At 49.3% G+C, this 25,426-nt stretch overlaps 5 protein-coding genes across 5 annotated transcripts; all 5 read left to right on the forward strand.

Annotated features, from left to right (window-relative positions):
* Nucleotides 1–600: 600 nt before the first annotated feature.
* On the forward strand, nt 601–3,519 carry LOC130458433 (mRNA export factor GLE1-like). The gene has a single exon (XM_056824189.1). It carries the CDS (start codon nt 1,432–1,434, stop codon nt 3,517–3,519), a length of 2,088 nt encoding a protein of 695 aa, XP_056680167.1. The 5' UTR covers nt 601–1,431.
* A 3,163-nt stretch (nt 3,520–6,682) lies between these two features.
* On the forward strand, nt 6,683–8,945 carry LOC130458449 (mRNA export factor GLE1-like). The gene has a single exon (XM_056824209.1). It carries the CDS (start codon nt 6,858–6,860, stop codon nt 8,943–8,945), a length of 2,088 nt encoding a protein of 695 aa, XP_056680187.1. The 5' UTR covers nt 6,683–6,857.
* Nucleotides 8,946–12,280: 3,335 nt separating this feature from the next.
* Nucleotides 12,281–14,368, forward strand: LOC100025735 (mRNA export factor GLE1-like). Its single transcript, XM_056821081.1, has one exon. It carries the CDS (start codon nt 12,281–12,283, stop codon nt 14,366–14,368), a length of 2,088 nt encoding a protein of 695 aa, XP_056677059.1.
* A 3,159-nt stretch (nt 14,369–17,527) lies between these two features.
* Nucleotides 17,528–19,790, forward strand: LOC130458450 (mRNA export factor GLE1-like). Its single transcript, XM_056824211.1, has one exon. It carries the CDS (start codon nt 17,703–17,705, stop codon nt 19,788–19,790), a length of 2,088 nt encoding a protein of 695 aa, XP_056680189.1. The 5' UTR covers nt 17,528–17,702.
* Nucleotides 19,791–22,950: 3,160 nt separating this feature from the next.
* On the forward strand, nt 22,951–25,213 carry LOC130458451 (mRNA export factor GLE1-like). The gene has a single exon (XM_056824212.1). The coding sequence runs from the start codon at nt 23,126–23,128 to the stop codon at nt 25,211–25,213; it is 2,088 nt and encodes a 695-aa protein (XP_056680190.1). The 5' UTR covers nt 22,951–23,125.
* Nucleotides 25,214–25,426: the final 213 nt, after the last annotated feature.

The following is a 25,426-nucleotide window of genomic DNA, read 5'->3' on the forward strand; positions in this document are numbered from 1 at the left end:
CTTTCAAAGTTTCACCATTTTTCAGGTCCTTCTGAGCACGCTCTCTTGGCCTATCAAAAATGCTTCTCTGGCCTGGTGAAGTTTTGTATAATCTGGTTCTTCAGTTGGCCAATAGTGTCCTTTCCTACCTCTCTTCTCTTCTGATTAGCCAGAGAGATGACGTGTTTATTTGTTTTTTTTTTCCCTCCTCTTTTTGTCAAAAATGTTTCTAAATCAATGTTCAACATCCACCCAAGTGGGGTCAAAAGTTCTGAATACGCCCTCCAATCCTCTTATCATTCATATTGGTTCTTCCTCAAACGATGGCAGATCTTCCTTGAATTGATCTAAATCTTCAAGGTTAAAAAGGTGTGTGGCATCTTACAGACACCGAGTTTCCATTGTCATTAAAAGTGGGTACTTCCCTTAATGGGAATGACCGATCCGAATCACAGGCTACTCCTGTTCCTGTTTCCAGGCTTCTTAATCCATTGTCAATGGGGTCGGGGGCAGAAAGAAAGGGGAGGGTTGGGGCCACTGAGAGGGAGGGTTTGGTGTTGTCCCATAGGCCCAGAAGGATCAGAGGTGGGAAGGGTATGGGAATGGAATTGGGCGGGGTGGGAAGGAGGGGCAGAGGAAGAAGGGTCATTAGCTGGGGGAAAGAATGCAAAGGGGTGAGGTGTGGAGGAATGAGTAGGGTGTGAACTTAAGTGTGAACTTAGGGTGGAGGGGCTAGGGTAGGATGCATGGGCAGGCCGTGTGAACTTAGATGTGAAGTCAGTGAAAGGCCTTGGCCAAAATGGCCCAAACTTGTGAATCCTCTGAGCAGAGTTCACACCTCCAGAATCCCAGACAGCCAGGAAGGTGTGAACCCTCTTGATGAGTAGCCACCCCTCCAGAAGGGGAGCACTGGTTCCCACTGAAGCCCTGCCCTCTAAAACTGTGATTGGCCCCTGTGAAGAGGGGAGGGGACAAGAAAGCACCATAAAAAGCCAAGGATCCTGGGACTTGAGTCACTCTTGTGGAGCTACTCTCCTGACTGGAGAGAGAGGGAGCTGAGCTAGAGACTGAGGCTGGGAGCTCTGTTCCGACTTGGACTTTGACTCCTGGGCTACTTTTTAGTGGGGTGAGGGAAAGGCTGACTCCTCTCCTAGTTTCTGGAGAGAGCTCGCTTCCATCTTGGAGGAGTCCTCCTGATTAAATCTCTCACCCAGGAAGGCCAGTAGTGAGTAATCTCGGCCTGGATTGAGAGAGGAGAAATCACTTTTCTATCCCCTGTACATTTTCCTACTTTATTGTCTCCTCTCTCTTTGGTAAAGAAACTTCTGAGTTGAGATAGAATAGGCCACGGCGGCCGACTCGAGTGTCGGACTTGTGACCAGCCTTTCTTCTTGTGAGCTGCCGCCCGGCGCGGGCGTGGAAGCCGTGGTCGGGTCTGTGCGGGAAGCGGTGATGGCGTCAGAGGGCCGCTGCTGGGAGGCCCTGCAGGCCCCGAGGAGCTCCGACAGAGGACCCTTGTCCTACCACCGCGACTGGCCGTTGAGGGGCCAGGAGACTTTGGAAGAACGCATGTCCATTCCTGAGTGGTCGACTTCCTCTGGATGCGTGGCGGACCACATCTTGCCTCCCTCTCAGCAGAATCGACTTCCCTCTGAGGATTCATCGCTCTCTTCTGCTCCTGACCAAGTACTGTCTGTTCCTCAGACCCCTGCCAGACATGCAAAGGTCTCCTCGCCAGTTTCCCTTGCAGCTCCAAGTGGAACTCGGCGTCAGGAGGATGAACTCCATCAGGCAAAATCTGTGGTACTTCGCCCCTCGCGGGGAACGGAGGTGGAAGGATGCATTCGATTGTATGAGGAGGTACACAGGCTGAAGGGAACTAGAGGACTGAGGCAGAGGCAGGAAGAGCATGAGAGGAAGGCAAGGCTCCTCTCTGAGATGGCCTCAGAGCAGCTGAAGCGGTTTGATGAACGAACGTCACGGAAACAGCACAAGGAGTATCAGGACCTTCGGGAAGGGATGGAGAAAAGTTTCCGAGAAACACAGGGTCAGCAGGAGCAGCTCCAAGAGGAACATCGTCACAGAGCCCACATGCTCCACCCGAAGCTGCGTGAGGCTGAGCAGCAGCCATCGAGGCACACGGGGCAAGGACGGCTCAGGAAAGAAGAAGGCCAGGATCGCTGGCGGCGTCTCTATGCCCTCCAAGAGGAGGCACTGCAGCTCAACCAGCAGCTGGGTGCCAGTTATCGGCACAACGGCCTACCGAGACGGGATCTGTCTGCATTTGGAGGCAGGGGAGACCAGTTGTGTGCGCTTATTTCAGACATCATTCGGAGCGCCAGTGAGAGAGGTTTTCCTGCCCCAGAAGATGAAGCCACCGCAGAACGGGCCCTGCAGGAAATGCGGCACGTGCTTACTGGTTTACAGCAGGAGATGGCCAAGGCTACTGAGGAAAAGAGGAGGCCAGATGAAGAGGAGTGCGAGGACAAACAGGGGCAATTGGAGCAGCGGCCGAGAGCCGAGAAGGAGACCCCAGATCCTGGTCAGTGTCCCGGAGGGAAACAGAGAGAAGGCCTCCATGTCAAAGCAGGAGACGGTACCATGCAGTGGTACCAGCAGCTACAGGATGCTGCCAATCAATGTGTCTTGGCTTTTGATGCATTAACCAATAGCAAAGATCAGGAGGCCAAGAAGATCAAAATGGACCTGCAGAAAGCTGCCACTATTCCTGTGAGCCAGATCTCTACAATAGCAGGCTCACAGCTGAAGGAGATCTTTGACAAGATCAACAATCTGCTCTTGGGGAAAGCTGTCCCCTGCGGTGGTCGGTCTGTGTCAGTGACAAACCACCAACAAGGCCTGGACTTTGTCCACTACAAGCTGGCAGAGAAATTCGTGAAACAAGGAGAAGAAGAAGTGGCTTCTCATCACGAAGCAGCATTCCCCATTGCTGCTGTGGCATCCGGAATCTGGGAACTCCATCCCAGAGTGGGGGAACTCATCCTTGCTCATCTTCACAAAAAATGCCCTTACTCCGTGCCTTTCTACCCAGCCTTCCAGGAGGGCATGGCCTCGGAAGAATATCAGAAGCTCCTTGGCTACCAAGTCAAGGATTCCAAAGTAGAACAACAAGATAGCTTTCTGAAGAGGATGTCTGGCATGATTCGTCTCTACGCTGCTATCATTCAACTCCGCTGGCCTTATGCAGAGAGACAAGGGGCTCATCCTCATGGCTTAAACCATGGCTGGCGCTGGCTGGCACAGCTCCTGAACATGGAGCCTCTGGCAGATGTGACCGCCACTCTTCTCTTTGACTTCTTAGAGGTATGTGGGAATGCGCTCATGAAACAGTACCAGCTTCAGTTCTGGAAGATGATGCTACTCATAAAGGAAGAATATTTTCCCCGAATTGAAGCCATCACCAGTTCAGGACAGATGGGGTCTTTGATACGTCTCGAACGGTTCCTGGAGAACTGTCTGCAGCACGGGGAGATCCCCGTCCCAAAGGGCTCCCTGCCGCCTTCTTTCTGGCTTTCCTGATGGTGGCTTAGGTGCTGCTTCCTTTCTTGGAGGAAAAGGAATCCAAGAACAGAAGACAGCAGAATTCGAGGGGAAATGGGCTCAGGTTTTGAAATCTGAACATGGAGTTGGGTTTTTTGTTTTTTTTTTTTTTTAAATCTCATGGCCAGGCCCAGGTGGTTTTCACAGTTTGGACGTCTTCTCAAACTTCATCATGAATTACGGAAAGAAGTCTTCACCTCGCAGAAACAGGAGTCACCAAGACAATTGGCTTTCACGACCATGACAGGGAAAGGAACTGCACTTTGATTCTTCATGAAAGACATAGAGAACGGCTATTGGTCTGTAATTATGATGGTAACACTTCACATTGGTCATCATTTTACGGTTACAAAGTGCTTTCCCGTTATCTTGCTCCTTACCACAAACTCGTTCAGAGAGGTAGTGTAATTCCTACTCTTGTCCCTGATTGCCAGATGAGGACGCGGGCTCAGAAAGCTCGTGGCTTGCTCAGAGTTACTTTGCTCTTCAGTGATGAAGTTACGATGTGAACGTAAGTCTTCTAACCCCAAGTTCGGTGCCCTTCCTGCCACAGCACCTGTCTCCCTTTTCCTCCCCTTTGTCTGTATTTGTCTAGCGGTTTGGACATTAGCTTCAGAGCACAGCGAGCTCTTCATATTTAGCCAAATCCCTTGAAAAGGAGCAAAGCTTTGGAGAATGCTTTTGGTAATGATCATTGGTAAAACCGTCATAAGTGTATTCCAGAGCCTATTATGTTTAGAATCATGTCTGGCTTCTGGTTGATTTGCTTCTCACAACTTTGTATTATATGTGGTTCAGAGAGAGTTTGTTCAATTAAAAAAAAATGCATGCTCCCTTCAGCAATGCATATATATCCCATCTAAAGATGCAGTTGAGTTGGATGAGCCAAATGGATGTTTAATAGTGGCGGTATTGGGAGCTTTTGCAGAGTATTAATTTCCTTAGGGCTTGCTTTGCTTTAATTGTCCACATCGTGGCCAAATCCCATTTAATTTTTGCAGTTAATCTAAGATTCAGAGGTCAGTGCTCTCGGTATTCAATGTCGAGGGAGTTTTAAGGAGCCACAAGTTGAGCACACATAGATGTTATGAATCTGCAGAATAACCAGAAGACACTGGTCTCCTATGTCCTTCAGGGAAATCCAGATCTTGAATTGTTGGGAGATTTTAGATTTGTTGTGAAGAAAAGAACCCTTCTCCTTTAACCTCAGTAGGTACATCTATATGCCTTGATGATGTGTATAATGTATATGTGTAATAGTTTTTTTTTTTTAATACGAATGTGATATGAAGTGATTCGTTCTCTGAATGATTGAATACACTTCTAAAACCATTAATAAAAGTTTTATTTCTAACTCGTGGTAGAGTGGATTCTTGTTTGGGTCTTCCTGAGAGCAATCATTCCCTACGCCTTTGGCTGTGTCTTTAGGGTCATAGCGTGGTGCCTATATGTAAGTGTGGTTATTGCAGGTGGCCAGAGTTCTCCTTCTCTGACACTGGAGTCCATCCACTGTGGGGTACCTGAGTGCTTTTTCCCTGGCAGGGCAGCGATAAGACTAACTGATTGCTAATAAAGTATCTTAGTTGATAAGTACGAGGTCACTTAGTCATCTTTAGACATGTCCAGCGGACTTGGACATGACAGTTGATCTAGAATTAAAAGGTACTTCTCAAGGCTCCCTTATCAAACCTCCCCGAGTCTCACACTCGTTTTTTTTTGTTTTTTTTTTTCTGTGTGCTCTTTTTGGCACTATTCAGCTTACGAATTGCCTATGTATTTGCCTAATGTCCCTTTCTCTGGACAAATCAAGGTGCATATACGTATTTCCTACGTCAATAAGTCCGTCCATAACCTGGGAAAGGGTCTCCATCAAGTTCTTGTCGGGTTCTTTCAAAGTTTCACCATTTTTCAGGTCCTTCTGAGCACGCTCTCTTGGCCTATCAAAAATGCTTCTCTGGCCTGGTGAAGTTTTGTATAATCTGGTTCTTCAGTTGGCCAATAGTGTCCTTTCCTACCTCTCTTCTCTTCTGATTAGCCAGAGAGATGACGTGTTTATTTGGTTTTTTTTTCCTCCTCTTTTTGTCAAAAATGTTTCTAAATCAATGTTCAACATCCACCCAAGTGGGGTCAAAAGTTCTGAATACTCCCTCCAATCCTCTTATCATTCATATTGGTTCTTCCTCAAACGATGGCAGATCTTCCTTGAATTGATCTAAATCTTCAAGGTTAAAAAGGTGTGTGGCATCTTACAGACACCGAGTTTCCATTGTCATTAAAAGTGGGTACTTCCCTTAATGGGAATGACCGATCCGAATCACCGGCTACTCCTGTTCCTGTTTCTAGGCTTCTTAATCCATTGTCAATGGGGTCGGTGGCAGAAAGAAAGGGGAGGGTTGGGGCCACTGAGAGGGAGGGTTTGGTGTTGTCCCATAGGCCCAGAAGGATCAGAGGTGGGAAGGGTATGGGAATGGAATTGGGCGGGGTGGGAAGGAGGGGCAGAGGAAGAAGGGTCATTAGCTGGGGGAAAGAATGCAAAGGGGTGAGGTGTGGAGGAATGAGTAGGGTGTGAACTTAAGTGTGAACTTAGGGTGGAGGGGCTAGGGTAGGATGCATGGGCAGGCCGTGTGAACTTAGATGTGAACTCAGTGAAAGGCCTTGGCCAAAATGGCCCCAACTTGTGAATCCTCTGAGCAGAGTTCACACCTCCAGAATCCCAGACAGCCAGGAAGGTGTGAACCCTCTTGATGAGTAGCCACCCCTCCAGAAGGGGAGCACTGGTTCCCACTGAAGCCCTGCCCTCTAAAACTGTGATTGGCCCCTGTGAAGAGGGGAGGGGACAAGAAAGCACCATAAAAAGCCAAGGATCCTGGGACTTGAGTCACTCTTGTGGAGCTACTCTCCTGACTGGAGAGAGAGGGAGCTGAGCTAGAGACTGAGGCTGGGAGCTCTGTTCCGACTTGGACTTTGACTCCTGGGCTACTTTTTAGTGGGGTGAGGGAAAGGCTGACTCCTCTCCTAGTTTCTGGAGAGAGCTCGCTTCCATCTTGGAGGAGTCCTCCTGATTAAATCTCTCACCCAGGAAGGCCAGTAGTGAGTAATCTCGGCCTGGATTGAGAGAGGAGAAATCACTTTTCTATCCCCTGTACATCTTCCTACTTTATTGTCTCCTCTCTCTTTGGTAAAGAAACTTCTGAGTTGAGATAGAATAGGCCACGGCGGCCGACTCGAGTGTCGGACTTGTGACCAGCCTTTCTTCTTGTGAGCTGCCGCCCGGCGCGGGCGTGGAAGCCGTGGTCGGGTCTGTGCGGGAAGCGGTGATGGCGTCAGAGGGCCGCTGCTGGGAGGCCCTGCAGGCCCCGAGGAGCTCCGACAGAGGACCCTTGTCCTACCCCAGCGACTGGCCGTTGAGGGGCCAGGAGACTTTGGAAGAACGCATGTCCATTCCTGAGTGGTCGACTTCCTCTGGATGCGTGGCGGACCACATCTTGCCTCCCTCTCAGCAGAATCGACTTCCCTCTGAGGATTCATCGCTCTCTTCTGCTCCTGACCAAGTACTGTCTGTTCCTCAGACCCCTGCCAGACATGCAAAGGTCTCCTCGCCAGTTTCCCTTGCAGCTCCAAGTGGAACTCGGCGTCAGGAGGATGAAGTCCATCAGGCAAAATCTGTGGTACTTCGCCCCTCGCGGGGAACGGAGGTGGAAGGATGCATTCGATTGTATGAGGAGGTACACAGGCTGAAGGGAACTAGAGGACTGAGGCAGAGGCAGGAAGAGCATGAGAGGAAGGCAAGGCTCCTCTCTGACATGGCCTCAGAGCAGCTGAAGCGGTTTGATGAACGAACGTCACGGAAACAGCACAAGGAGTATCAGGACCTTCGGGAAGGGATGGAGAAAAGTTTCCGAGAAACACAGGGTCAGCAGGAGCAGCTCCAAGAGGAACATCGTCACAGAGCCCACATGCTCCACCCGAAGCTGCGTGAGGCTGAGCAGCAGCCATCGAGGCACACGGGGCAAGGACGGCTCAGGAAAGAAGAAGGCCAGGATCGCTGGCGGCGTCTCTATGCCCTCCAAGAGGAGGCACTGCAGCTCAACCAGCAGCTGGGTGCCAGTTATCGGCACAACGGCCTACCGAGACGGGATCTGTCTGCATTTGGAGGCAGGGGAGACCAGTTGTGTGCGCTTATTTCAGACATCATTCGGAGCACCAGTGAGAGAGGTTTTCCTGCCCCAGAAGATGAAGCCACCGCAGAACGGGCCCTGCAGGAAATGCGGCACGTGCTTACTGGTTTACAGCAGGAGATGGCCAAGGCTACTGAGGAAAAGAGGAGGCCAGATGAAGAGGAGTGCGAGGACAAACAGGGGCAATTGGAGCAGCGGCCGAGAGCCGAGAAGGAGACCCCAGATCCTGGTCAGTGTCCCGGAGGGAAACAGAGAGAAGGCCTCCACGTCAAAGCAGGAGACGGTACCATGCAGTGGTACCAGCAGCTACAGGATGCTGCCAATCAATGTGTCTTGGCTTTTGATGCATTAACCAATAGCAAAGATCAGGAGGCCAAGAAGATCAAAATGGACCTGCAGAAAGCTGCCACTATTCCTGTGAGCCAGATCTCTACAATAGCAGGCTCACAGCTGAAGGAGATCTTTGACAAGATCAACAATCTGCTCTTGGGGAAAGCTGTCCCCTGCGGTGGTCGGTCTGTGTCAGTGACAAACCACCAACAAGGCCTGGACTTTGTCCACTACAAGCTGGCAGAGAAATTCGTGAAACAAGGAGAAGAAGAAGTGGCTTCTCATCACGAAGCAGCATTCCCCATTGCTGCTGTGGCATCCGGAATCTGGGAACTCCATCCCAGAGTGGGGGAACTCATCCTTGCTCATCTTCACAAAAAATGCCCTTACTCCGTGCCTTTCTACCCAGCCTTCCAGGAGGGCATGGCCTCGGAAGAATATCAGAAGCTCCTTGGCTACCAAGTCAAGGATTCCAAAGTAGAACAACAAGATAGCTTTCTGAAGAGGATGTCTGGCATGATTCGTCTCTACGCTGCTATCATTCAACTCCGCTGGCCTTATGCAGAGAGACAAGGGGCTCATCCTCATGGCTTAAACCATGGCTGGCGCTGGCTGGCACAGCTCCTGAACATGGAGCCTCTGGCAGATGTGACCGCCACTCTTCTCTTTGACTTCTTAGAGGTATGTGGGAATGCGCTCATGAAACAGTACCAGCTTCAGTTCTGGAAGATGATGCTACTCATAAAGGAAGAATATTTTCCCCGAATTGAAGCCATCACCAGTTCAGGACAGATGGGGTCTTTGATACGTCTCAAACGGTTCCTGGAGAACTGTCTGCAGCACGGGGAGATCCCCGTCCCAAAGGGCTCCCTGCCGCCTTCTTTCTGGCTTTCCTGATGGTGGCTTAGGTGCTGCTTCCTTTCTTGGAGGAAAAGGAATCCAAGAACAGAAGACCGCAGAATTCGAGGGGAAATGGGCTCAGGTTTTGAAATCTGAACATGGAGTTGGGTTTTTTGTTTTTTTTTTTTTTAAATCTCATGGCCAGGCCCAGGTGGTTTTCACAGTTTGGACGTCTTCTCAAACTTCATCATGAATTACGGAAAGAAGTCTTCACCTCGCAGAAACAGGAGTCACCAAGACAATTGGCTTTCATGACCATGACAGGGAAAGGAACTGCACTTTGATTCTTCATGAAAGACATAGAGAACGGCTATTGGTCTGTAATTATGATGGTAACACTTCACATTGGTCATCATTTTACGGTTACAAAGTGCTTTCCCGTTATCTTGCTCCTTACCACAAACTCGTTCAGAGAGGTAGTGTAATTCCTACTCTTGTCCCTGATTGCCAGATGAGGACGCGGGCTCAGAAAGCTCGTGGCTTGCTCAGAGTTACTTTGCTCTTCAGTGACGAAGTTACGATGTGAACGTAAGTCTTCTAACCCCAAGTTCGGTGCCCTTCCTGCCACAGCACCTGTCTCCCTTTTCCTCCCCTTTGTCTGTATTTGTCTAGTGGTTTGGACATTAGCTTCAGAGCACAGCGAGCTCTTCATATTTAGCCAAATCCCTTGAAAAGGAGCAAAGCTTTGGAGAATGCTTTTGGTAATGATCATTGGTAAAACCGTCATAAGTGTATTCCAGAGCCTATTATGTTTAGAATCATGTCTGGCTTCTGGTTGATTTGCTTCTCACAACTTTGTATTATATGTGGTTCAGAGAGAGTTTGTTCAATTAAAAAAAAATGCATGCTCCCTTCAGCAATGCATATATATCCCATCTAAAGATGCAGTTGAGTTGGATGAGCCAAATGGATGTTTAATAGTGGCGGTATTGGGAGCTTTTGCAGAGTATTAATTTCCTTAGGGCTTGCTTTGCTTTAATTGTCCACATCGTGGCCAAATCCCATTTAATTTTTGCAGTTAATCTAAGATTCAGAGGTCAGTGCTCTCGGTATTCAATGTCGAGGGAGTTTTAAGGAGCCACAAGTTGAGCACACATAGATGTTATGAATCTGCAGAATAACCAGAAGACACTGGTCTCCTATGTCCTTCAGGGAAATCCAGATCTTGAATTGTTGGGAGATTTTAGATTTGTTGTGAAGAAAAGAACCCTTCTCCTTTAACCTCAGTAGGTACATCTATATGCCTTGATGATGTGTATAATGTATATGTGTAATAGTTTTTTTTTTTAATACGAATGTGATATGAAGTGATTCGTTCTCTGAATGATTGAATACACTTCTAAAACCATTAATAAAAGTTTTATTTCTAACTCGTGGTAGAGTGGATTCTTGTTTGGGTCTTTCTGAGAGCAATCATTCCCTACGCCTTTGGCTGTGTCTTTAGGGTCATAGCGTGGTGCCTATATGTAAGTGTGGTTATTGCAGGTGGCCAGAGTTCTCCTTCTCTGACACTGGAGTCCATCCACTGTGGGGTACCTGAGTGCTTTTTCCCTGGCAGGGCAGCGATAAGACTAACTGATTGCTAATAAAGTATCTTAGTTGATAAGTACGAGGTCACTTAGTCATCTTTAGACATGTCCAGCGGACTTGGACATGACAGTTGATCTAGAATTAAAAGGTACTTCTCAAGGCTCCCTTATCAAACCTCCCCGAGTCTCACACTCGTTTTTTTTGGTTTTTTTTTTCTGTGTGCTCTTTTTGGCACTATTCAGCTTACGAATTGCCTATGTATTTGCCTAATGTCCCTTTCTCTGGACAAATCAAGGTGCATATACGTATTTCCTACGTCAATAAGTCCGTCCATAACCTGGGAAAGGGTCTCCATCAAGTTCTTGTCGGGTTCTTTCAAAGTTTCACCATTTTTCAGGTCCTTCTGAGCACGCTCTCTTGGCCTATCAAAAATGCTTCTCTGGCCTGGTGAAGTTTTGTATAATCTGGTTCTTCAGTTGGCCAATAGTGTCCTTTCCTACCTCTCTTCTCTTCTGATTAGCCAGAGAGATGACGTGTTTATTTGGTTTTTTTTTCCTCCTCTTTTTGTCAAAAATGTTTCTAAATCAATGTTCAACATCCACCCAAGTGGGGTCCAAAGTTCTGAATACGCCCTCCAATCCTCTTATCATTCATATTGGTTCTTCCTCAAACGATGGCAGATCTTCCTTGAATTGATCTAAATCTTCAAGGTTAAAAAGGTGTGTGGCATCTTACAGACACCGAGTTTCCATTGTCATTAAAAGTGGGTACTTCCCTTAATGGGAATGACCGATCCGAATCACCGGCTACTCCTGTTCCTGTTTCTAGGCTTCTTAATCCATTGTCAATGGGGTCGGTGGCAGAAAGAAAGGGGAGGGTTGGGGCCACTGAGAGGGAGGGTTTGGTGTTGTCCCATAGGCCCAGAAGGATCAGAGGTGGGAAGGGTATGGGAATGGAATTGGGCGGGGTGGGAAGGAGGGGCAGAGGAAGAAGGGTCATTAGCTGGGGGAAAGAATGCAAAGGGGTGAGGTGTGGAGGAATGAGTAGGGTGTGAACTTAAGTGTGAACTTAGGGTGGAGGGGCTAGGGTAGGATGCATGGGCAGGCCGTGTGAACTTAGATGTGAACTCAGTGAAAGGCCTTGGCCAAAATGGCCCCAACTTGTGAATCCTCTGAGCAGAGTTCACACCTCCAGAATCCCAGACAGCCAGGCAGGTGTGAACCCTCTTGATGAGTAGCCACCCCTCCAGAAGGGGAGCACTGGTTCCCACTGAAGCCCTGCCCTCTAAAACTGTGATTGGCCCCTGTGAAGAGGGGAGGGGACAAGAAAGCACCATAAAAAGCCAAGGATCCTGGGACTTGAGTCACTCTTGTGGAGCTACTCTCCTGACTGGAGAGAGAGGGAGCTGAGCTAGAGACTGAGGCTGGGAGCTCTGTTCCGACTTGGACTTTGACTCCTGGGCTACTTTTTAGTGGGGTGAGGGAAAGGCTGACTCCTCTCCTAGTTTCTGGAGAGAGCTCGCTTCCATCTTGGAGGAGTCCTCCTGATTAAATCTCTCACCCAGGAAGGCCAGTAGTGAGTAATCTCGGCCTGGATTGAGAGAGGAGAAATCACTTTTCTATCCCCTGTACATCTTCCTACTTTATTGTCTCCTCTCTCTTTGGTAAAGAAACTTCTGAGTTGAGATAGAATAGGCCACGGCGGCCGACTCGAGTGTCGGACTTGTGACCAGCCTTTCTTCTTGTGAGCTGCCGCCCGGCGCGGGCGTGGAAGCCGTGGTCGGGTCTGTGCGGGAAGCGGTGATGGCGTCAGAGGGCCGCTGCTGGGAGGCCCTGCAGGCCCCGAGGAGCTCCGACAGAGGACCCTTGTCCTACCCCAGCGACTGGCCGTTGAGGGGCCAGGAGACTTTGGAAGAACGCATGTCCATTCCTGAGTGGTCGACTTCCTCTGGATGCGTGGCGGACCACATCTTGCCTCCCTCTCAGCAGAATCGACTTCCCTCTGAGGATTCATCGCTCTCTTCTGCTCCTGACCAAGTACTGTCTGTTCCTCAGACCCCTGCCAGACATGCAAAGGTCTCCTCGCCAGTTTCCCTTGCAGCTCCAAGTGGAACTCGGCGTCAGGAGGATGAACTCCATCAGGCAAAATCTGTGGTACTTCGCCCCTCGCGGGGAACGGAGGTGGAAGGATGCATTCGATTGTATGAGGAGGTACACAGGCTGAAGGGAACTAGAGGACTGAGGCAGAGGCAGGAAGAGCATGAGAGGAAGGCAAGGCTCCTCTCTGACATGGCCTCAGAGCAGCTGAAGCGGTTTGATGAACGAACGTCACGGAAACAGCACAAGGAGTATCAGGACCTTCGGGAAGGGATGGAGAAAAGTTTCCGAGAAACACAGGGTCAGCAGGAGCAGCTCCAAGAGGAACGTCGTCACAGAGCCCACATGCTCCACCCGAAGCTGCGTGAGGCTGAGCAGCAGCCATCGAGGCACACGGGGCAAGGACGGCTCAGGAAAGAAGAAGGCCAGGATCGCTGGCGGCGTCTCTATGCCCTCCAAGAGGAGGCACTGCAGCTCAACCAGCAGCTGGGTGCCAGTTATCGGCACAACGGCCTACCGAGACGGGATCTGTCTGCATTTGGAGGCAGGGGAGACCAGTTGTGTGCGCTTATTTCAGACATCATTCGGAGCACCAGTGAGAGAGGTTTTCCTGCCCCAGAAGATGAAGCCACCGCAGAACGGGCCCTGCAGGAAATGCGGCACGTGCTTACTGGTTTACAGCAGGAGATGGCCAAGGCTACTGAGGAAAAGAGGAGGCCAGATGAAGAGGAGTGCGAGGACAAACAGGGGCAATTGGAGCAGCGGCCGAGAGCCGAGAAGGAGACCCCAGATCCTGGTCAGTGTCCCGGAGGGAAACAGAGAGAAGGCCTCCACGTCAAAGCAGGAGACGGTACCATGCAGTGGTACCAGCAGCTACAGGATGCTGCCAATCAATGTGTCTTGGCTTTTGATGCATTAACCAATAGCAAAGATCAGGAGGCCAAGAAGATCAAAATGGACCTGCAGAAAGCTGCCACTATTCCTGTGAGCCAGATCTCTACAATAGCAGGCTCACAGCTGAAGGAGATCTTTGACAAGATCAACAATCTGCTCTTGGGGAAAGCTGTCCCCTGCGGTGGTCGGTCTGTGTCAGTGACAAACCACCAACAAGGCCTGGACTTTGTCCACTACAAGCTGGCAGAGAAATTCGTGAAACAAGGAGAAGAAGAAGTGGCTTCTCATCACGAAGCAGCATTCCCCATTGCTGCTGTGGCATCCGGAATCTGGGAACTCCATCCCAGAGTGGGGGAACTCATCCTTGCTCATCTTCACAAAAAATGCCCTTACTCCGTGCCTTTCTACCCAGCCTTCCAGGAGGGCATGGCCTCGGAAGAATATCAGAAGCTCCTTGGCTACCAAGTCAAGGATTCCAAAGTAGAACAACAAGATAGCTTTCTGAAGAGGATGTCTGGCATGATTCGTCTCTACGCTGCTATCATTCAACTCCGCTGGCCTTATGCAGAGAGACAAGGGGCTCATCCTCATGGCTTAAACCATGGCTGGCGCTGGCTGGCACAGCTCCTGAACATGGAGCCTCTGGCAGATGTGACCGCCACTCTTCTCTTTGACTTCTTAGAGGTATGTGGGAATGTGCTCATGAAACAGTACCAGCTTCAGTTCTGGAAGATGATGCTACTCATAAAGGAAGAATATTTTCCCCGAATTGAAGCCATCACCAGTTCAGGACAGATGGGGTCTTTGATACGTCTCAAACGGTTCCTGGAGAACTGTCTGCAGCACGGGGAGATCCCCGTCCCAAAGGGCTCCCTGCCGCCTTCTTTCTGGCTTTCCTGATGGTGGCTTAGGTGCTGCTTCCTTTCTTGGAGGAAAAGGAATCCAAGAACAGAAGACCGCAGAATTCGAGGGGAAATGGGCTCAGGTTTTGAAATCTGAACATGGAGTTGGGTTTTTTGTTTTTTTTTTTTTAAATCTCATGGCCAGGCCCAGGTGGTTTTCACAGTTTGGACGTCTTCTCAAACTTCATCATGAATTACGGAAAGAAGTCTTCACCTCGCAGAAACAGGAGTCACCAAGACAATTGGCTTTCATGACCATGACAGGGAAAGGAACTGCACTTTGATTCTTCATGAAAGACATAGAGAACGGCTATTGGTCTGTAATTATGATGGTAACACTTCACATTGGTCATCATTTTACGGTTACAAAGTGCTTTCCCGTTATCTTGCTCCTTACCACAAACTCGTTCAGAGAGGTAGTGTAATTCCTACTCTTGTCCCTGATTGCCAGATGAGGACGCGGGCTCAGAAAGCTCGTGGCTTGCTCAGAGTTACTTTGCTCTTCAGTGATGAAGTTACGATGTGAACGTAAGTCTTCTAACGCCAAGTTCGGTGCCCTTCCTGCCACAGCACCTGTCTCCCTTTTCCTCCCCTTTGTCTGTATTTGTCTAGCGGTTTGGACATTAGCTTCAGAGCACAGCGAGCTCTTCATATTTAGCCAAATCCCTTGAAAAGGAGCAAAGCTTTGGAGAATGCTTTTGGTAATGATCATTGGTAAAACCGTCATAAGTGTATTCCAGAGCCTATTATGTTTAGAATCATGTCTGGCTTCTGGTTGATTTGCTTCTCACAACTTTGTATTATATGTGGTTCAGAGAGAGTTTGTTCAATTAAAAAAAAATGCATGCTCCCTTCAGCAATGCATATATATCCCATCTAAAGATGCAGTTGAGTTGGATGAGCCAAATGGATGTTTAATAGTGGCGGTATTGGGAGCTTTTGCAGAGTATTAATTTCCTTAGGGCTTGCTTTGCTTTAATTGTCCACATCGTGGCCAAATCCCATTTAATTTTTGCAGTTAATCTAAGATTCAGAGGTCAGTGCTCTCGGTATTCAATGTCGAGGGAGTTTTAAGGAGCCACAAGTTGAGCACACATAGATGTTATGAATCTGCAGAATAACCAGAAGACACTGGTCTCCTATGTCCTTCAGGGAAATCCAGATCTTGAATTGTTGGGAGATTTTAGATTTGTTGTGAAGAAAAGAACCCTTCTCCTTTAACCTCAGTAGGTACATCTATATGCCTTGATGATGTGTATAATGTATATGTGTAATAGTTTTTTTTTTTAATACGAATGTGATATGAAGTGATTCGTTCTCTGAATGATTGAATACACTTCTAAAACCATTAATAAAAGTTTTATTTCTAACTCGTGGTAGAGTGGATTCTTGTTTGGGTCTTCCTGAGAGCAATCATTCCCTACGCCTTTGGCTATGTCTTTAGGGTCATAGCGTGGTGCCTATATGTAAGTGTGGTTGTTGCAGGTGGCCAGAGTTCTCCTTCTCTGACACTGGAGTCCATCCACTGTGGGGTACCTGAGTGTTTTTTCCCTGGCAGGGCAGCGATAAGACTAACTGATTGCTAATAAAGTATCTTAGTTGATAAGTACGAGGTCACTTAGTCATCTTTAGACATGTCCAGCGGACTTGGACATGACAGTTGATCTAGAATTAAAAGGTACTTCTCAAGGCTCCCTTATCAAACCTCCCCGAGTCTCACACTCGTTTTTTTTGTTTTTTTTTTTCTGTGTGCTCTTTTTGGCACTATTCAGCTTACGAATTGCCTATGTATTTGCCTAATGTCCCTTTCTCTGGACAAATCAAGGTGCATATACGTATTTCCTACGTCAATAAGTCCGTCCATAACCTGGGAAAGGGTCTCCATCAAGTTCTTGTCGGGTTCTTTCAAAGTTTCACCATTTTTCAGGTCCTTCTGAGCACGCTCTCTTGGCCTATCAAAAATGCTTCTCTGGCCTGGTGAAGTTTTGTATAATCTGGTTCTTCAGTTGGCCAATAGTGTCCTTTCCTACCTCTCTTCTCTTCTGATTAGCCAGAGAGATGACGTGTTTATTTGGGTTTTTTTCCCTCCTCTTTTTGTCAAAAATGTTTCTAAATCAATGTTCAACATCCACCCAAGTGGGGTCCAAAGTTCTGAATACGCCCTCCAATCCTCTTATCATTCATATTGGTTCTTCCTCAAACGATGGCAGATCTTCCTTGAATTGATCTAAATCTTCAAGGTTAAAAAGGTGTGTGGCATCTTACAGACACCGAGTTTCCATTGTCATTAAAAGTGGGTACTTCCCTTAATGGGAATGACCGATCCGAATCACCGGCTACTCCTGTTCCTGTTTCTAGGCTTCTTAATCCATTGTCAATGGGGTCGGTGGCAGAAAGAAAGGGGAGGGTTGGGGCCACTGAGAGGGAGGGTTTGGTGTTGTCCCATAGGCCCAGAAGGATCAGAGGTGGGAAGGGTATGGGAATGGAATTGGGCGGGGTGGGAAGGAGGGGCAGAGGAAGAAGGGTCATTAGCTGGGGGAAAGAATGCAAAGGGGTGAGGTGTGGAGGAATGAGTAGGGTGTGAACTTAAGTGTGAACTTAGGGTGGAGGGGCTAGGGTAGGATGCATGGGCAGGCCGTGTGAACTTAGATGTGAACTCAGTGAAAGGCCTTGGCCAAAATGGCCCCAACTTGTGAATCCTCTGAGCAGAGTTCACACCTCCAGAATCCCAGACAGCCAGGCAGGTGTGAACCCTCTTGATGAGTAGCCACCCCTCCAGAAGGGGAGCACTGGTTCCCACTGAAGCCCTGCCCTCTAAAACTGTGATTGGCCCCTGTGAAGAGGGGAGGGGACAAGAAAGCACCATAAAAAGCCAAGGATCCTGGGACTTGAGTCACTCTTGTGGAGCTACTCTCCTGACTGGAGAGAGAGGGAGCTGAGCTAGAGACTGAGGCTGGGAGCTCTGTTCCGACTTGGACTTTGACTCCTGGGCTACTTTTTAGTGGGGTGAGGGAAAGGCTGACTCCTCTCCTAGTTTCTGGAGAGAGCTCGCTTCCATCTTGGAGGAGTCCTCCTGATTAAATCTCTCACCCAGGAAGGCCAGTAGTGAGTAATCTCGGCCTGGATTGAGAGAGGAGAAATCACTTTTCTATCCCCTGTACATCTTCCTACTTTATTGTCTCCTCTCTCTTTGGTAAAGAAACTTCTGAGTTGAGATAGAATAGGCCACGGCGGCCGACTCGAGTGTCGGACTTGTGACCAGCCTTTCTTCTTGTGAGCTGCCGCCCGGCGCGGGCGTGGAAGCCGTGGTCGGGTCTGTGCGGGAAGCGGTGATGGCGTCAGAGGGCCGCTGCTGGGAGGCCCTGCAGGCCCCGAGGAGCTCCGACAGAGGACCCTTGTCCTACCCCAGCGACTGGCCGTTGAGGGGCCAGGAGACTTTGGAAGAACGCATGTCCATTCCTGAGTGGTCGACTTCCTCTGGATGCGTGGCGGACCACATCTTGCCTCCCTCTCAGCAGAATCGACTTCCCTCTGAGGATTCATCGCTCTCTTCTGCTCCTGACCAAGTACTGTCTGTTCCTCAGACCCCTGCCAGACATGCAAAGGTCTCCTCGCCAGTTTCCCTTGCAGCTCCAAGTGGAACTCGGCGTCAGGAGGATGAACTCCATCAGGCAAAATCTGTGGTACTTCGCCCCTCGCGGGGAACGGAGGTGGAAGGATGCATTCGATTGTATGAGGAGGTACACAGGCTGAAGGGAACTAGAGGACTGAGGCAGAGGCAGGAAGAGCATGAGAGGAAGGCAAGGCTCCTCTCTGACATGGCCTCAGAGCAGCTGAAGCGGTTTGATGAACGAACGTCACGGAAACAGCACAAGGAGTATCAGGACCTTCGGGAAGGGATGGAGAAAAGTTTCCGAGAAACACAGGGTCAGCAGGAGCAGCTCCAAGAGGAACGTCGTCACAGAGCCCACATGCTCCACCCGAAGCTGCGTGAGGCTGAGCAGCAGCCATCGAGGCACACGGGGCAAGGACGGCTCAGGAAAGAAGAAGGCCAGGATCGCTGGCGGCGTCTCTATGCCCTCCAAGAGGAGGCACTGCAGCTCAACCAGCAGCTGGGTGCCAGTTATCGGCACAACGGCCTACCGAGACGGGATCTGTCTGCATTTGGAGGCAGGGGAGACCAGTTGTGTGCGCTTATTTCAGACATCATTCGGAGCACCAGTGAGAGAGGTTTTCCTGCCCCAGAAGATGAAGCCACCGCAGAACGGGCCCTGCAGGAAATGCGGCACGTGCTTACTGGTTTACAGCAGGAGATGGCCAAGGCTACTGAGGAAAAGAGGAGGCCAGATGAAGAGGAGTGCGAGGACAAACAGGGGCAATTGGAGCAGCGGCCGAGAGCCGAGAAGGAGACCCCAGATCCTGGTCAGTGTCCCGGAGGGAAACAGAGAGAAGGCCTCCACGTCAAAGCAGGAGACGGTACCATGCAGTGGTACCAGCAGCTACAGGATGCTGCCAATCAATGTGTCTTGGCTTTTGATGCATTAACCAATAGCAAAGATCAGGAGGCCAAGAAGATCAAAATGGACCTGCAGAAAGCTGCCACTATTCCTGTGAGCCAGATCTCTACAATAGCAGGCTCACAGCTGAAGGAGATCTTTGACAAGATCAACAATCTGCTCTTGGGGAAAGCTGTCCCCTGCGGTGGTCGGTCTGTGTCAGTGACAAACCACCAACAAGGCCTGGACTTTGTCCACTACAAGCTGGCAGAGAAATTCGTGAAACAAGGAGAAGAAGAAGTGGCTTCTCATCACGAAGCAGCATTCCCCATTGCTGCTGTGGCATCCGGAATCTGGGAACTCCATCCCAGAGTGGGGGAACTCATCCTTGCTCATCTTCACAAAAAATGCCCTTACTCCGTGCCTTTCTACCCAGCCTTCCAGGAGGGCATGGCCTCGGAAGAATATCAGAAGCTCCTTGGCTACCAAGTCAAGGATTCCAAAGTAGAACAACAAGATAGCTTTCTGAAGAGGATGTCTGGCATGATTCGTCTCTACGCTGCTATCATTCAACTCCGCTGGCCTTATGCAGAGAGACAAGGGGCTCATCCTCATGGCTTAAACCATGGCTGGCGCTGGCTGGCACAGCTCCTGAACATGGAGCCTCTGGCAGATGTGACCGCCACTCTTCTCTTTGACTTCTTAGAGGTATGTGGGAATGCGCTCATGAAACAGTACCAGCTTCAGTTCTGGAAGATGATGCTACTCATAAAGGAAGAATATTTTCCCCGAATTGAAGCCATCACCAGTTCAGGACAGATGGGGTCTTTGATACGTCTCAAACGGTTCCTGGAGAACTGTCTGCAGCACGGGGAGATCCCCGTCCCAAAGGGCTCCCTGCCGCCTTCTTTCTGGCTTTCCTGATGGTGGCTTAGGTGCTGCTTCCTTTCTTGGAGGAAAAGGAATCCAAGAACAGAAGACCGCAGAATTCGAGGGGAAATGGGCTCAGGTTTTGAAATCTGAACATGGAGTTGGGTTTTTTGTTTTTTTTTTTTTTAAATCTCATGGCCAGGCCCAGGTGGTTTTCACAGTTTGGACGTCTTCTCAAACTTCATCATGAATTACGGAAAGAAGTCTTCACCTCGCAGAAACAGGAGTCACCAAGACAATTGGCTTTCATGACCATGACAGGGAAAGGAACTGCACTTTGATTCTTCATGAAAGACATAGAGAACGGCTATTGGTCTGTAATTATGATGGTAACACTTCACATTGGTCATCATTTTACGGTTACAAAGTGCTTTCCCGTTATCTTGCTCCTTACCACAAACTCGTTCAGAGAGGTAGTGTAATTCCTACTCTTGTCCCTGATTGCCAGATGAGGACGCGGGCTCAGAAAGCTCGTGGCTTGCTCAGAGTTACTTTGCTCTTCAGTGATGAAGTTACGATGTGAACGTAAGTCTTCTAACCCCAAGTTCGGTGCCCTTCCTGCCACAGCACCTGTCTCCCTTTTCCTCCCCTTTGTCTGTATTTGTCTAGCGGTTTGGACATTAGCTTCAGAGCACAGCGAGCTCTTCATATTTAGCCAAATCCCTTGAAAAGGAGCAAAGCTTTGGAGAATGCTTTTGGTAATGATCATTGGTAAAACCGTCATAAGTGTATTCCAGAGCCTATTATGTTTAGAATCATGTCTGGCTTCTGGTTGATTTGCTTCTCACAACTTTGTATTATATGTGGTTCAGAGAGAGTTTGTTCAATTAAAAAAAAATGCATGCTCCCTTCAGCAATGCATATATATCCCATCTAAAGATGCAGTTGAGTTGGATGAGCCAAATGGATGTTTAATAGTGGCGGTATTGGGAGCTTTTGCAGAGTATTAATTTCCTTAGGGCTTGCTTTGCTTTAATTGTCCACATCGTGGCCAAATCCCATTTAATTTTTGCAGTTAATCTAAGATTCAGAGGTCAGTGCTCTCGGTATTCAATGTCGAGGGAGTTTTAAGGAGCCACAAGTTGAGCACACATAGATGTTATGAATCTGCAGAATAACCAGAAGACACTGGTCTCCTATGTCCTTCAGGGAAATCCAGATCTTGAATTGTTGGGAGATTTTAGATTTGTTGTGAAGAAAAGAACCCTTCTCCTTTAACCTCAGTAGGTACATCTATATGCCTTGATGATGTGTATAATGTATATGTGTAATAGTTTTTTTTTTTAATACGAATGTGATATGAAGTGATTCGTTCTCTGAATGATTGAATACACTTCTAAAACCATTAATAAAAGTTTTATTTCTAACTCGTGGTAGAGTGGATTCTTGTTTGGGTCTTCCTGAGAGCAATCATTCCCTACGCCTTTGGCTGTGTCTTTAGGGTCATAGCGTGGTGCCTATATGTAAGTGTGGTTATTGCAGGTGGCCAGAGTTCTCCTTCTCTGACACTGGAGTCCATCCACTGTGGGGTACCTGAGTGCTTTTTCCCTGGCAGGGCAGCGATAAGACTAACTGATTGCTAATAAAGTATCTTAGTTGATAAGTACGAGGTCACTTAGTCATCTTTAGACATGTCCAGCGGACTTGGACATGACAGTTGATCTAGAATTAAAAGGTACTTCTCAAGGCTCCCTTATCAAACCTCCCCGAGTCTCACACTCGTTTTTTTTGGTTTTTTTTTTCTGTGTGCTCTTTTTGGCACTATTCAGCTTACGAATTGCCTATGTATTTGCCTAATGTCCCTTTCTCTGGACAAATCAAGGTGCATATACGTATTTCCTACGTCAATAAGTCCGTCCATAACCTGGGAAAGGGTCTCCATCAAGTTCTTGTCGGGTTCTTTCAAAGTTTCACCATTTTTCAGGTCCTTCTGAGCACGCTCTCTTGGCCTATCAAAAATGCTTCTCTGGCCTGGTGAAGTTTTGTATAATCTGGTTCTTCAGTTGGCCAATAGTGTCCTTTCCTACCTCTCTTCTCTTCTGATTAGCCAGAGAGATGACGTGTTTATTTGGTTTTTTTTCCCTCCTCTTTTTGTCAAAAATGTTTCTAAATCAATGTTCAACATCCACCCAAGTGGGGTCAAAAGTTCTGAATACGCCCTCCAATCCTCTTATCATTCATATTGGTTCTTCCTCAAACGATGGCAGATCTTCCTTGAATTGATCTAAATCTTCAAGGTTAAAAAGGTGTGTGGCATCTTACAGACACCGAGTTTCCATTGTCATTAAAAGTGGGTACTTCCCTTAATGGGAATGACCGATCCGAATCACCGGCTACTCCTGTTCCTGTTTCTAGGCTTCTTAATCCATTGTCAATGGGGTCGGTGGCAGAAAGAAAGGGGAGGGTTGGGGCCACTGAGAGGGAGGGTTTGGTGTTGTCCCATAGGCCCAGAAGGATCAGAGGTGGGAAGGGTATGGGAATGGAATTGGGCGGGGTGGGAAGGAGGGGCAGAGGAAGAAGGGTCATTAGCTGGGGGAAAGAATGCAAAGGGGTGAGGTGTGGAGGAATGAGTAGGGTGTGAACTTAAGTGTGAACTTAGGGTGGAGGGGCTAGGGTAGGATGCATGGGCAGGCCGTGTGAACTTAGATGTGAACTCAGTGAAAGGCCTTGGCCAAAATGGCCCCAACTTGTGAATCCTCTGAGCAGAGTTCACACCTCCAGAATCCCAGACAGCCAGGAAGGTGTGAACCCTCTTGATGAGTAGCCACCCCTCCAGAAGGGGAGCACTGGTTCCCACTGAAGCCCTGCCCTCTAAAACTGTGATTGGCCCCTGTGAAGAGGGGAGGGGACAAGAAAGCACCATAAAAAGCCAAGGATCCTGGGACTTGAGTCACTCTTGTGGAGCTACTCTCCTGACTGGAGAGAGAGGGAGCTGAGCTAGAGACTGAGGCTGGGAGCTCTGTTCCGACTTGGACTTTGACTCCTGGGCTACTTTTTAGTGGGGTGAGGGAAAGGCTGACTCCTCTCCTAGTTTCTGGAGAGAGCTCGCTTCCATCTTGGAGGAGTCCTCCTGATTAAATCTCTCACCCAGGAAGGCCAGTAGTGAGTAATCTCGGCCTGGATTGAGAGAGGAGAAATCACTTTTCTATCCCCTGTACATCTTCCTACTTTATTGTCTCCTCTCTCTTTGGTAAAGAAACTTCTGAGTTGAGATAGAATAGGCCACGGCGGCCGACTCGAGTGTCGGACTTGTGACCAGCCTTTCTTCTTGTGAGCTGCCGCCCGGCGCGGGCGTGGAAGCCGTGGTCGGGTCTGTGCGGGAAGCGGTGATGGCGTCAGAGGGCCGCTGCTGGGAGGCCCTGCAGGCCCCGAGGAGCTCCGACAGAGGACCCTTGTCCTACCCCAGCGACTGGCCGTTGAGGGGCCAGGAGACTTTGGAAGAACGCATGTCCATTCCTGAGTGGTCGACTTCCTCTGGATGCGTGGCGGACCACATCTTGCCTCCCTCTCAGCAGAATCGACTTCCCTCTGAGGATTCATTGCTCTCTTCTGCTCCTGACCAAGTACTGTCTGTTCCTCAGACCCCTGCCAGACATGCAAAGGTCTCCTCGCCAGTTTCCCTTGCAGCTCCAAGTGGAACTCGGCGTCAGGAGGATGAAGTCCATCAGGCAAAATCTGTGGTACTTCGCCCCTCGCGGGGAACGGAGGTGGAAGGATGCATTCGATTGTATGAGGAGGTACACAGGCTGAAGGGAACTAGAGGACTGAGGCAGAGGCAGGAAGAGCATGAGAGGAAGGCAAGGCTCCTCTCTGACATGGCCTCAGAGCAGCTGAAGCGGTTTGATGAACGAACGTCACGGAAACAGCACAAGGAGTATCAGGACCTTCGGGAAGGGATGGAGAAAAGTTTCCGAGAAACACAGGGTCAGCAGGAGCAGCTCCAAGAGGAACATCGTCACAGAGCCCACATGCTCCACCCGAAGCTGCGTGAGGCTGAGCAGCAGCCATCGAGGCACACGGGGCAAGGACGGCTCAGGAAAGAAGAAGGCCAGGATCGCTGGCGGCGTCTCTATGCCCTCCAAGAGGAGGCACTGCAGCTCAACCAGCAGCTGGGTGCCAGTTATCGGCACAACGGCCTACCGAGACGGGATCTGTCTGCATTTGGAGGCAGGGGAGACCAGTTGTGTGCGCTTATTTCAGACATCATTCGGAGCACCAGTGAGAGAGGTTTTCCTGCCCCAGAAGATGAAGCCACCGCAGAACGGGCCCTGCAGGAAATGCGGCACGTGCTTACTGGTTTACAGCAGGAGATGGCCAAGGCTACTGAGGAAAAGAGGAGGCCAGATGAAGAGGAGTGCGAGGACAAACAGGGGCAATTGGAGCAGCGGCCGAGAGCCGAGAAGGAGACCCCAGATCCTGGTCAGTGTCCCGGAGGGAAACAGAGAGAAGGCCTCCACGTCAAAGCAGGAGACGGTACCATGCAGTGGTACCAGCAGCTACAGGATGCTGCCAATCAATGTGTCTTGGCTTTTGATGCATTAACCAATAGCAAAGATCAGGAGGCCAAGAAGATCAAAATGGACCTGCAGAAAGCTGCCACTATTCCTGTGAGCCAGATCTCTACAATAGCAGGCTCACAGCTGAAGGAGATCTTTGACAAGATCAACAATCTGCTCTTGGGGAAAGCTGTCCCCTGCGGTGGTCGGTCTGTGTCAGTGACAAACCACCAACAAGGCCTGGACTTTGTCCACTACAAGCTGGCAGAGAAATTCGTGAAACAAGGAGAAGAAGAAGTGGCTTCTCATCACGAAGCAGCATTCCCCATTGCTGCTGTGGCATCCGGAATCTGGGAACTCCATCCCAGAGTGGGGGAACTCATCCTTGCTCATCTTCACAAAAAATGCCCTTACTCCGTGCCTTTCTACCCAGCCTTCCAGGAGGGCATGGCCTCGGAAGAATATCAGAAGCTCCTTGGCTACCAAGTCAAGGATTCCAAAGTAGAACAACAAGATAGCTTTCTGAAGAGGATGTCTGGCATGATTCGTCTCTACGCTGCTATCATTCAACTCCGCTGGCCTTATGCAGAGAGACAAGGGGCTCATCCTCATGGCTTAAACCATGGCTGGCGCTGGCTGGCACAGCTCCTGAACATGGAGCCTCTGGCAGATGTGACCGCCACTCTTCTCTTTGACTTCTTAGAGGTATGTGGGAATGCGCTCATGAAACAGTACCAGCTTCAGTTCTGGAAGATGATGCTACTCATAAAGGAAGAATATTTTCCCCGAATTGAAGCCATCACCAGTTCAGGACAGATGGGGTCTTTGATACGTCTCAAACGGTTCCTGGAGAACTGTCTGCAGCACGGGGAGATCCCCGTCCCAAAGGGCTCCCTGCCGCCTTCTTTCTGGCTTTCCTGATGGTGGCTTAGGTGCTGCTTCCTTTCTTGGAGGAAAAGGAATCCAAGAACAGAAGACCGCAGAATTCGAGGGGAAATGGGCTCAGGTTTTGAAATCTGAACATGGAGTTGGGTTTTTTGTTTTGTTTTTTTTTAAATCTCATGGCCAGGCCCAGGTGGTTTTCACAGTTTGGACGTCTTCTCAAACTTCATCATGAATTACGGAAAGAAGTCT

This window comes from Monodelphis domestica, chromosome 3 (assembly GCF_027887165.1).
Source record: "Monodelphis domestica isolate mMonDom1 chromosome 3, mMonDom1.pri, whole genome shotgun sequence".
NCBI lineage: Eukaryota > Metazoa > Chordata > Mammalia > Didelphimorphia > Didelphidae > Monodelphis > Monodelphis domestica.

Coding starts and splice junctions, on each gene's coding strand:
- LOC130458433 (XM_056824189.1), top strand. CDS start 1,432: ATGGCGTCAGAGGGCCGCTGCTGGGAGGCCCTGCAGGCCCCGAGGAGC.
- LOC130458451 (XM_056824212.1), top strand. CDS start 23,126: ATGGCGTCAGAGGGCCGCTGCTGGGAGGCCCTGCAGGCCCCGAGGAGC.
- LOC130458450 (XM_056824211.1), top strand. CDS start 17,703: ATGGCGTCAGAGGGCCGCTGCTGGGAGGCCCTGCAGGCCCCGAGGAGC.
- LOC100025735 (XM_056821081.1), top strand. CDS start 12,281: ATGGCGTCAGAGGGCCGCTGCTGGGAGGCCCTGCAGGCCCCGAGGAGC.
- LOC130458449 (XM_056824209.1), top strand. CDS start 6,858: ATGGCGTCAGAGGGCCGCTGCTGGGAGGCCCTGCAGGCCCCGAGGAGC.